This window comes from Martes martes (genome assembly GCF_963455335.1).
Source record: "Martes martes genome assembly, chromosome: 16".
NCBI lineage: Eukaryota > Metazoa > Chordata > Mammalia > Carnivora > Mustelidae > Martes > Martes martes.
Window position 1 is genome coordinate 29,602,774 of NC_137904.1, and position 12,121 is coordinate 29,614,894.

At 34.9% G+C, this 12,121-nt stretch overlaps 1 protein-coding gene across 2 annotated transcripts in view; it reads right to left on the reverse strand.

Annotated features, from left to right (window-relative positions):
* Positions 1 to 12,121, reverse strand: part of USP32 (ubiquitin specific peptidase 32) — a 207,809-nt gene that overhangs the window by 60,011 nt on the left and 135,677 nt on the right. For both annotated transcript variants that reach the window (XM_080825818.1, XM_080825817.1), the window contains exons 10-11: positions 9,868 to 9,951; positions 3,748 to 3,809 (exon numbers count right to left, since the gene is read on the reverse strand). In XM_080825818.1, the coding sequence (XP_080681944.1) occupies positions 3,748 to 3,809; positions 9,868 to 9,951 (146 nt within the window). The remainder of the gene's footprint in view (positions 1 to 3,747; positions 3,810 to 9,867; positions 9,952 to 12,121) is intronic.

The following is a 12,121-nucleotide window of genomic DNA, read 5'->3' on the forward strand; positions in this document are numbered from 1 at the left end:
TCAGATGAATTTTTAGCAGTGAAAATGGAGGTAAAATAAAACAAAATTCAAAAGTCACAAATGAAATTAACCAACTTGGAATCCAGAATTTAAGATTCAGATTTTTTGAAAAATAAGGATCACAGAAAACAAACCATTTGTGTTTTCAATGAAAAATGTTCTAGACTTGATTCTGCCACTTCCATCCAATTTTTGGTAAGTTCCTCAACTTTTGTGAATCTCAGTTTCCTCTTTTATAAAATGGGATGGTGACACTAATTTAATGCAGTTATTCTAAGGAACAGATGAAATAATGCAAATAAAGTTCTATAAAAATATGAGATTAAAAAAACAAAAAAATGAGATTATACCAATATTTTATTTTTAAATAGGGATGCTATGAGCATTTGTAAAATAATTAAGCCAAGAAATATATATACCGTGCTATACAGCATTCCTTTAAAAAAATTTTTTTTTTAAAGATCTTTATTTATGTCAGAGAGAGAGAGCACATGAAAGAGAAAGAACACAAGCAGGGGGAATGGCAGGCAGAGGAAGAAGCAGGCCCCCTGCCAAGCAAGGAGACCAATGAGGGACTTGATCCCAGGACCCTGGGATCATGACCTGAGCCAAAGGCAGATTCTTGACGGACAGAGCCACTCAAGCGTCCCTCCTCCTTTTTTTTAAATCAGCATTTCTTTTCTTTCTTTTTTAAGTTTTTATTTTAATTCCGGTTAGTTAACATACAGAGTTATATCAAGTTCCAGGTGTACAATATAGTGATTCAACAATTCCATACATCACCCGGTGCTTATCTCGATAGCATTCTTAGTATGTATGGTAAGTCATGCTGACTTCAGAAGGTATTAGTATGTAATTAAATTAGATTGCAATAGTTAAGAAAAAAAAGCTACTGCAGCTACTAAAAGCCTTTCAGTATTGCTCTGCAATATCTCACTTGTACACTTAAATGTATTTTAAAATTTTATTTTATGATAGCTAAAAATCAGACAAAAATCAAGACAACATTGTCAACATATGAATGCCATAAACAAGAATGAATCTTCTGAGCATGAAAATTAAAAACACGACATGAGACTAGTGTTTTTATGAAAACAACGTTTTAAAAAATGGATTTTGCTTAATGTTCTTTAAAAGAAAGGACCAGGTGGTGGGTATTAGGGAGGGCATGGATTGCATGGAGCACTGGGTGTGGTGCAAAAACAATGAATACTGTTACACTGAAAAGAAATAAAAAAAAAAAAAAAGAAAGGACCATTTTTAAAAAGAATCCTTATAAAAATTTGGAAAATATATTTTGCTACTTCTATTAATCTGAACATCAACTGGTATTCTTCACATAATCCTATTTTCAGGTATTCCAAAGAACTCTATTTCAGTAAACTCTTTTACCAAGCAGTCTCACACCAGAAAAAACTACTGAAAAATTTGTATACACACTACTTTTAAGAATAAGTGACAAACTATGTATTGAATTTATTCCTTTTAAAAGCGAAGTTTAGTATAGATTCGGTTCTGTTTCTGAAACTTTCTACACAAATGTATAGTATAATGGTAACACTCCAGCAATGAAGGATACTTGATGTATTAAAAACTGAATCACAATTGGGAAGCGTATGTGCTATGAATGTGTAAGCTTGATGATTCACAGGCCTGTACCCCTGGGGCAAATAATACACTATATGTTTAAAAAAGAAAAAAAAAAAAACAGGAAAAAAAAATTGAATCACAGATGTAATAACGTGCAGGCCTCTTAACCAAGATATTTCACCTCAAGTAGTTTTGCCTAAATACATACCTAACCAAAGGCATACAGCCTTTATTACTAAATTATACTGAAGAAAAATAGAGATTAAAAACAGGGGACGAATAAGGCCTACTTACTAGTCATTTAAATTATAAGAGGCTTTATTGATATGTAAAAGTATCATTTGATATGATCTGCAGTGAAAATGGAAGCCAAAAATAAAACAATATTTTGAAGGATTCTCATAAAAAAAATTATGAATTCCATCAATGGCATATACACGTAGGTATATGAATATAAAAGTGTCAACAGTGCAACATCAACAAACGAAAAATCAGTCTATGGAATGGGAGGAAATATTTGCAAACCACAGCTCTGATAAAGGATTATATCCAAAAAATATATATAGGAAATTCATATCACTTAATAGCAAAAAAATAATAAGAATCACCAGTTAAAAATAACAAAGAACCTGAACATTTTTCTTAGAAAAGACATACTAATGGCTAACACCTACATGAAAAGATATTTAACATCACTAATCACCAGGGAAATACAAATCAAAACCACAACGTGGTACCACTTCACACCTGTCAGGATGGTTATTATCAAAAAGACAAGAGATAATATACACTGGCAGAGATAAATAGAGAAAGGAACCCTTGTACACTGCTGATGGGACTGGAATAAACTGGAATAGCTACTATAAAAAACATGTTTCACGTGAGATTAAAAAAAGAACTACCATATAACCCAGCAATCCCACTTCTGGGTATATAACCAAAGGAAACAAAATGATTTTTTTTTTTAAGATTTTATTTCTATTTATTTATTTGACAGAGATCACAAGCAGGCAGAGAGGCAGGCAGAGAGAGAGGGGGAAGCAGGCTCCCTGCTGAGCAGAGAGCCCGATGCGGGGCTTGATCCCCGGACCCTGGGATCATGACCTGAGCCGAAGGCAGAGGCTTTAACCCACTGAGCCACCCAGGTGCCCCACAAAATGATTTTCTTGAAGATGATAGCTTTACTTCCATATTCTTTGCAGCATTATTCACAAAAGTCAAGGTATGAAAACAACCTAAGTGTCCAACAATGAATGAATGGATAAACAAAATGTGGTATGTATATACAATGGACTATTATCTAGTCTTAAGAAGGAAATCCTGTCATTTGCAGCAACATGGATAAGAATGGAAGGCATTATACTAAGTGAAATAAGCCAAAGACAGACAAATATTGCAAGGTATAGCACTTGTATGTAGAATCTTTTAAAAAAAAAAAAGTCAAATTCAGAAACTAAGAGTAGAAAAGCAGTTGCTGGGAGTTGGGGGAAACAGAGAAAGGGTGATATAAGTGCAAAAAATTTTATGATATGATGAATTAAGTCTGTAGATGTAATGTATAACATGATGATCAGAGTTGATAACACTATAATGTATAACTAAGAGTACAACTTAAATGTTCTGACACACACACAAAAGTATGTGAGTGATGGATGTGTTAATTCAATGAAGGGAATCCTTTCATGATGCATACTTAAACCAATCACATTGCACACTTTAAGTATCTTAAAATTTCAGATGTCAATGATACCTCAATAAAGCCGAAAAAAATGTCAACAGCAATTACCTTAAATACAGAGATGATGGGTATTTTTTTGCTTCTTTTTGTTTAGCTCCACTTTATAATCTTTACACAATAAACATGAATTACTCTGTAGTAAGGAAAATTTGCTACCTTTTTTCTCAGGTCTTATTTCAAAAAATTAAATTCAGTACTCAATGTAATTTTAACGTTAAAGAGAATCTGATTTCTAAATTAATTCAATCCCTTGGTTAGGAAATAACTTTAACAAAAATATTTCAGTATGAAATTAATCAGGAGAAATAAGATGTCACTGTAATGACTGTATTAAAATGGGACACACTATTATGTATTAACAATATATTTCAGGTGTCAAAAATTTCAACTATGTAATGAAAAATACACTACAAACTTACCTAATAATTTGTCCTTCTTCTTCTGGAGTAGCTGGTCTTAGCCCCAGAACTATGTGACATACCTAGAGAAAAAAATGGTAAATCAAACTTCACTGACTGGTGGCAATGACTGAACTGTGTAATATCTCACATTCTCTGCACGAGTTCCACTTTGTAGATGGGAATCTGAATTAGCCATAGTTTTCAACTGATGAATTATCAATGATTCACTTGGGCAACTTTGAGCTTTAAACTTTAGCTGTTGTTTTGTTTTGTTTTTAAACAAACTGTTTCAATAGAGCCCAATTTCCAAATCTCTGTATGAGACAGGAGAGGGAGGGAGGGAGGGAGGGAGACAAAGAATAACGAAAAGAACCATGCAGAAAATATTATTTTCATTCCTGAAATCTGAAGAGCACATCATGGCACGTGAGGAGGAAGGTGAGGGTGATGAAGACAATACAGGAGACAAAAGATATGGGTGGCATTTTAGTTTAAACAGTTCAAAGAGATAAATTATTGCCATTAATGCTAAATATGCTTTTTAAGGCTCATTTCATCCTCAATTTATTTGCCTGCTCTAAATATAATCACAAAAGATGTAATTTTTTCCAACATTTTCTCATGAAAAATTTCAAAAATACAGAAAACTTGAAAGAATTTTATACTGAAGACAACAATATATCTATTAACTAGATCTGACATCAACGTTTTATTATACTTGTATCTATCTATCCCTTAATTCACCCATCAATCCATATTAATTTTGGATGCTTTTCAAAGTAAATTATAGACATTAGTAAAACTTTTTATAAATACATCAGCTTGGCTAACATTAACCAGAAAGTTCAATATCTATTCACAGTTTTGTTTACCTTTTGAGGTAACATTTACATAACAACAAAATCCACAAATTGGGTTTCTGAGACTCATCTATGTAGCGGCTGTTCATTTTTACTGCTGAGTAGTATTTCACTCTTCGAACATACCACTGTTTGTTTCATCCATTCTCATACTGACAAATACTTGAGCTTCTGAAACCAATTTTTCTTTTTCTTTTTTAAAGATTTTATTTATTTACTTGACACAGAGAGAGATCAGAAGTAGGCAAAGAGACAGAGAGAGAGGGAGAAGCAGGCTCCCTGCTGAGCAGAGATCCTGATGTGGGGCTCGATCCCAGGATCCTGAGATCATGACCTGAGCCGAAGGCAGAGGCTTTAACCCACTGAGCCACCCAGGCGCCCCACCAATTTTTCTTTTCTAAGATTTATTTGAGAGAAAGAGCAGGAGCCTGGGGGTGGGGGAAGTAGCCGGATAGATTTCTCAAGCAGACTCCCCACTGAGCCTGATGCAGAGCTTAATCTGACTACGTTGAGATCATGACCTGAGCCAAAATCAAGAGTTGGACACTTAACCGACTGAGCCACGAAGGTGCCTCAAAACGGATTTTTTAAACGAACTTATAGAAAATGGAAATACAGTATTCATGCTTACAAGTGAACAAATCTTCAGTGTATAGTTCAATGACTTTTCACAAAGTAACATCTATGAAACCTTTACCCGGTCAAGAAACAGAACACTGCTATCTCACCCAAAGTCCTACTTTGGGTTCCTTCCCACACACCACTGAACCCCTTTGATGTACCCATGATCCTGAATTCTGTCACCATAGAATAGGTTCTGCCTGCCTTTGAATTCTTTGGTCTAGTATTTTCAACTCAAGATTATATATAAGATTCATCCAAGTTTTTGTGTGTGGCACCATTATACTTATTTTCATTGTGTTACAATATACCACTCTATGCACATGTCACACTTAGCTTATTGTTTATGTATTTACTGTTGATAAATATTTGGGTCATTTTCTGTTTTGGGCTATAACAAGTTATAAGAACTTACTTGTATGTCTTTTGATGCTTAGATATACACATTTCTAGGGTTTACATACAGAGTAGACTTTATGAGCCATGGGGGAAGCGTATGTTCAACTTTGTAAATACTGCCAAGCAACTTCCTAAGTATTTCTGTTTGTTTTTTAAAATATTTTATTTATTTATTTGTCAGAGAGAGTGTGAGAGAACACAAGCAGGGGGAGTGGCAGGCAGAGGGAGAAGCAGGCTCCCCACTAAGCAGGGAGCCCGACACGGGGCTCGATCCCAGGGCCCCGGGATCACAACCTGAGCTGAAGGCATACACTTAACTGACTGAGCCACCCAGGAGCCCCAATTTCCAAAGTATTTGTAGTAATTTGTATTCCTACTGGCAATGTATGGGAATTTCAGGTTTTTGTTATCCTCACCAATACTTCTTATCACTTAAAAAGTAACCATTCTTGGGGGCATGTCTACTAGTATTTCATACGTGGTTTTTATATTTCTATGATTACTAAGGAGCCCCTTTTCGTAACATTCATTAACTATTTGGATATTCTCTTTTTTTAAAAAAGATTTTTATTTATTTATTTGACAGAGAGAGACACAGCGAGAGAGGGAACACAAGCAGGGGGAGTGGGAGAGGGAGAAGCAGGTTCCCCACTGAGCAGGGAGCTCGAGGTGGGGCTCAATCCGAGGACCCTGGGATCATGACCTGAGCTGAAGGTAGATGTTTAACGACTGAGCCACCCAGGCGCCCCTGGATATTCTCTCTGATGAAGCATCTCTTCAAATTTTCTTTACATATTTTTATATTGAAGTTTTACCTTTTTCTCATTTTTATTCTCTGTATGCCCTAGTCACAAGTCTTTCTGGATACAGGTTAACACAAACAACTTCTCTCACTGCATAGCTTACCTTTTCATTCTCTTAATGGTATCTCCCAATTAAAAAACAAAAACAAAACAAAAAAAACCTCTTAATTTTACTTAAGTCCAACTTAAAAACTTTTCCTTGGTGGTTAATGCTCTCTGTGTCCTTTTAAAAAACTCTCTGCCACCTCAAAGCCATTAAACTATTCTTGCATCTTATCTTCTAAATGCTTTATTTTTACCTTTCAAACTTATCAGACTTATGATCTCACTTGGAGTTAATTTTTATCTATGGTATGAGGTAGGAATAATGATGCATTTTTCCCCATAGAGATACCAACTGACCCTGTACACCATTTACTGCCAAGATTACCCCTTCCCATGTGCAATGCAATGTCTTCTTGTTTATAAATCAAGTGATCATATACATGTAGGTCTGTTTAAAAACTCTCAATGTTGTTTCACTGGTCTTTGTCTACCTTCACACAGATATCACACTGTCTTAATACTGTTGTTTTATAAGAAGTCCTAATATCCGGTAACTTCAGTCCTCTAACACTGTTCTTTACATTATCTTGGCTATTTTTGGCCCTTTCCACTTCCGTATGTACTCAGAAACAGCTTGTCAAGTTCCACAAAAACAATAACAACATTAAACTTTTTGGGATTTTGATTGCTAGTGCACCAAACCTAAAAACTAATTTAAAGGGACCTGACATCTTTAAAATGTTGAGCCTTACAATCCATAAATACGGATTATCTTGCTCTGTGTTGGCTTTTTATTGCATCTGTAATAAATTATCACAAATTCAGCATCTTAAAGCAACACAAATTTATTATCTTACAGTTCTGTAGGTCAGAAGTCAGACATGGGTCTCACTAGGTTAAAAACCAAGGTGTTGGGGCACCTGGATGCCTAAGTCGGTTAAGTGTCTGCATTCAGCTCAGGTCATGATCCCAGGGTCCTGGGATGGAGTCCCGCATCAGGCTCCCTATTCTCCCTCTGCCTCCCTCCCTCTGTTTCTCATGAGTAAATTAATAAAATCTTAAAAAAAAAAAAAAAAAGATGTCAGCAGAACTACATTCCTTTCTGGAGGTTAAAAAAATAATATATTTCCTTGCCTTTTTCAGCTTCTGGAGTTCATCCACATTACTTAATTCACAGCCCCTTCCTCTATCTCAAAGCCAGCATCTCTAACTCTTCTTCCAAGGTCATTTCTTTCTCTCTCCTCCTTTCTCTCCCTCCCTCTCTCTGACCACAGCTGGAAAAGGTTCTCTACTTTTAAGGATGCATGATTAGCGGGGCACTTGGGTGGCTCAGTGGGTTAAAGCCTCTGCCTTCTGCTCATGTCATGATCCCAGGGTCCTGAGATCAAGCCCCACATTGGGCTCTCTGCTTGGCACTTCCCCCTCTCTCTCTGCCTGCCTCTCTGCCTCCTTGTGATCTCTCTCTCTCTGTGAAATAAATTAAAAATCTTAAAAAAAAAAAAAAAGGATTCATTATTAGAAAGGCCCACCTGCTAGGCTAATCTTCCTATCTCAGAGTCCTTAACCTCATACATCTACAAAGTTCCTTTTGCCATGTAAGATTACGTGTGCGGGTTCCAGGGATTAGGGCATGGATAATTGGTGCTGGAGGTGGTGTGCATTTTTTCTGCTTACCACACTTTTAAAAACTTGACATTTTTGACAAATACAAAAGAAACAAGATCCTGGTTATATTTAGCAACCTGCCTCTGCAAAATATTGGGCACTGAGTGTACAAAAAAGATTGAAAATAAAGATTATTACAGGGATGATTTTCTAATCCTATTGACATTTATGTATGTTACACTTAAATACCCAAAACACTCAGCTAAGAGGAATCTTGGCAAATAAGAGTGTAATTCAAGCTTTTATTGCTAGACTTACCAAGTAACTCTACCAATTTTAAGACCACAGAAAATACAACTTAGCGTAACAGTCTCTTACTCATATACTAAGTGAATATATAGTTTTAAAAACATATTGTATGTGAAATAAAGTGAATATAGTAAAATGTAATGTTAAAATGCCAGTAACAGGTATTCAATGGAAACTATCTTTCAGCTCTTCATAATACAATATTAGAAATACACACATACAAAAGCAAATTTCAAGCATATGCTTATTTATAAATTAGTCATAGAAAATTAGTGCCACTACAAGTCCCTGATAAGAAGGAGAAAAAAAAGGAATGAGAAAATACAAAAGGCAATAGGAAAAAATCAAAATGCTATGCTATATGAGAGCTACAAGATGACATAGACATAAACCTAAGTGATCTAAATGTTTATATAATTATGAGATAAAGTAATGAGGATATTATTTTAAATAAGATAAAAATAGTTGATCAATTTTGATATTATCAAGCAAGCTATTTCTGTTTAGAATAATGATTTATATAGTTTTTGTACATGTTTATGCTTTATAAAGCCATCAACTTAAATCCTGTTGAAAATTGTAACTGATAGTAGAGTAACTGATTGATATAAATGGATATTACAGGCTTATTAGATTGTATATGTTTTATATCCATAATAATTAGTCATTAGCTATTAGGAAGAGACCAATTACCATTTATTCCAAAACAGCCATACACAAATGAGTTATTCTTTATTTAATATGGAAGAGCATGATAGATACAAAAATACCAAACTTTTTTTAACTTCACAGGGCTGTTTTTACAAGGAAAGGAAAATAAAATAAGAATCTAAAATACCACTACTAAATCAACTTAAATATGTATGAAGAATTATAAAAAATGGGAAATCATAATTTCTTTTCTTTTAAATTGGAGCAAGAGAAATACTCTAACCAGGAAAATAGTTGAAATCTGGCAAGCCTTATAACTTAATGTTCATTCTTGGCACTTCGTGCTTTTTCTATCTTCCTTCTTCAATCTTTCTTATTTCTTCTAAAGAACTTTTTAAAAATTTTAGAAACAGCTTTGTAGCCAGGATGATCTCCTAACTGGAGAAACTGTGTACACTGAAAATTTTACAGCTGCCTACTTATGATCCATCTGTCTGTTCACACTGCCTGACTTGTTAGGAAGGGCCTTTAAAAAAGACAACAGTGAAGAAAAATAGGAAATTATGATGGCTTTTGCAATCTAAATTATTTTCTATGTATTTAACATGCTGGTCTACCATGAGTCATAAGATAAATAAACATAGTCAGCTCTATTCTACTTCCTCATCTCTCATGTCATGATTTTGAGATGCCTCAACTCTACCTTACCAATATTTCAGTTGTATAAAGGATAATGTAGTTCTTTTTATAATATGTGGTTTTGTAGCTGAGTTGTAATAACTACTACACAATGAAACAGATGTAGAACTACTACTCTCTGTACCTGTCATTTATCGTAAACATACCTGGAAAAGCAGATTCAAAAATTCATTGGCAAGAACATTTTTCACACTCCAGATCTGATAGTCCTCTAGAGTAAGATGGCCCATCTGAAAGAGAAACAATATTTTAGAAGATCTCATGTTAAGAATGTCCTCTTTTTTTTTTCCCCCGTTTATCTGCGAGAGAGGGAGAGAGTGGGTGCATGAGTGGGGAGGAGAAGCAGAGGGAGGTGGACAAGCAGACTCCCTTCTGAGCAGGGAGCCCAACAGCGGGGCTCAACACTGGGCACAATCCCAGGGCTCTGGGATCATCATCTGAGCTGAAGGCAGACACCCAAATGACTAAGCCATCCAGGCGCCCCAAGCATGCCCTCATTTTTATAGCATTTGAATAAAATCTGGTTTATTAAACTTATATAGGTAATTTTTCTGAAAGCAAAGCAAAAATTTAAAGTAGATACTGTGTGTTCATCTGAAAACTAAACCAGCTAGGATAAATTTAAAAGCAACAAAACTCTGTCGAAGCAGCCAATGGTAATAAGGACAATTTATTGTCAACAGTCTTCATTCCTCCAGTAAGACCTGGGAAATAACTCTCATTATCTTCTGCTTCAAGGGTTATCTATGGAAAGATATCTAAGGAAAGGCTCTGTATAGGGAAACTGAAATATTTACAAATTTTGAAAGCAAAAAGCAGACTCTCTGGATTACACACTTTCATGCTAACAATTTTTTTTAAAGATTTTATTTATTCATTTGAGAGAGAAAGCTCAAGCCCGAGAGAGCACCAGCCAGAAGGAGGGGCAGCGGTAGAGGGAAAAGCAGAACTCTCTGGTGAGCAGGAAGTCCAATGCAGGGCTCACTCCCAGGACCCCAGGATCATGACCAAAGAGGAAGGTAGACGCTCAACCGACTGAGCCTCCCAGGCACACCAATTCCAACAATCTCCTAAGACCATCTTAGAAATATCTGACAATATTATCAGACTAATCAGACATTTAAAGGAACTTGCTAACAAATTTCTGATGTATCAAAAAATAAATAACCATATTAATTTTCCCCAAAATAACTGAGCAAATTACAGTTGAGTAAAGAAACATTTTTGTGGTGTCAACATGTACAAAACTTACATATGCATATAGAGGCAATATGTTTTTTTTTTCTTGTTCAACAAAACTATAACCAAATATTTTTTCCTGCATGTGTTCAATTCTAGATGAATAATGTTTTTTACTTTTATTATTTAATGATATTGATATGCTCTCTTTTCACTATACAACCATATACGATACAAAAAGATTTTAATGTACTGTGATTATAATTATTAGTTTTCATAATACAGCCTCTCTTAGTATGTTAATACTAAATCTAAAGGTACAAAAAAAAGTTTACTATTGACATAGTATGTCTCAGGTGACTATGGTTAATAGGTTTGGCTAGAAGGTCCAAGTTTTATTCTAAACTATTACCATTTCATTATCATCGCTACAAGGAGACGGAGCAGCTAAATTATCTTCTTGTTAATGTTCACAGTAGAGCCAGAAGAAGAAATTACATCTTACCTAAAAACAGACAGTAATAATACCTACATATTTACCACTCAGAAAAAGGGCGTTAGAAATTGTACCTCTACATGAGGCATTTTCTAACAAAACTTTCCAGGTTTCTATTCATATCAAATAGAAGTGGAGACCTTAGTTTTTAGGCAGAGAGAAGTAAATGAGGGAGAAGGCTGTACTGCCAAACAAAGCTCAAGTCCTGTTAAGACTCACTTCTATTATTTGTTTCTGCTGAGCATCAGTTAAAAAGACTATAATGATTCCTTCTGTAATTGTGACTGAAGAAAGGAAAAAAAAACAAAACTGATGTCACTTATTTTTCCTAAACCTCTGTAACACCACTATGGACTATATTCAACCAATCTGGTACTTTGTACATGTCAATGTTTGAATGCAAAGGCTCAAAATAACTCAAATGTGCCTCACATATGTGCATTATTTTCAGTTTCACACAGGGTCACAAAGACATTATAGTAATATAAGCCACAGGAATAAACCTATAATAATATCCTTACTAATAAATGTTGTCCAATTTAAAAAAAAATCAAGAATTTACTCTTTGTAAAGCATATGCTTATTCCTGGTATTACATGATTAATTTGGGTGCCATTAAATAACTCAGGAGAGATCTTTACTAATACTATTGGAAAAAATAATTCAGGAATGTATGCATCACCCAGACTGAGATAAAAAATCATTTCCAGGGGCGCCTGGGTGGC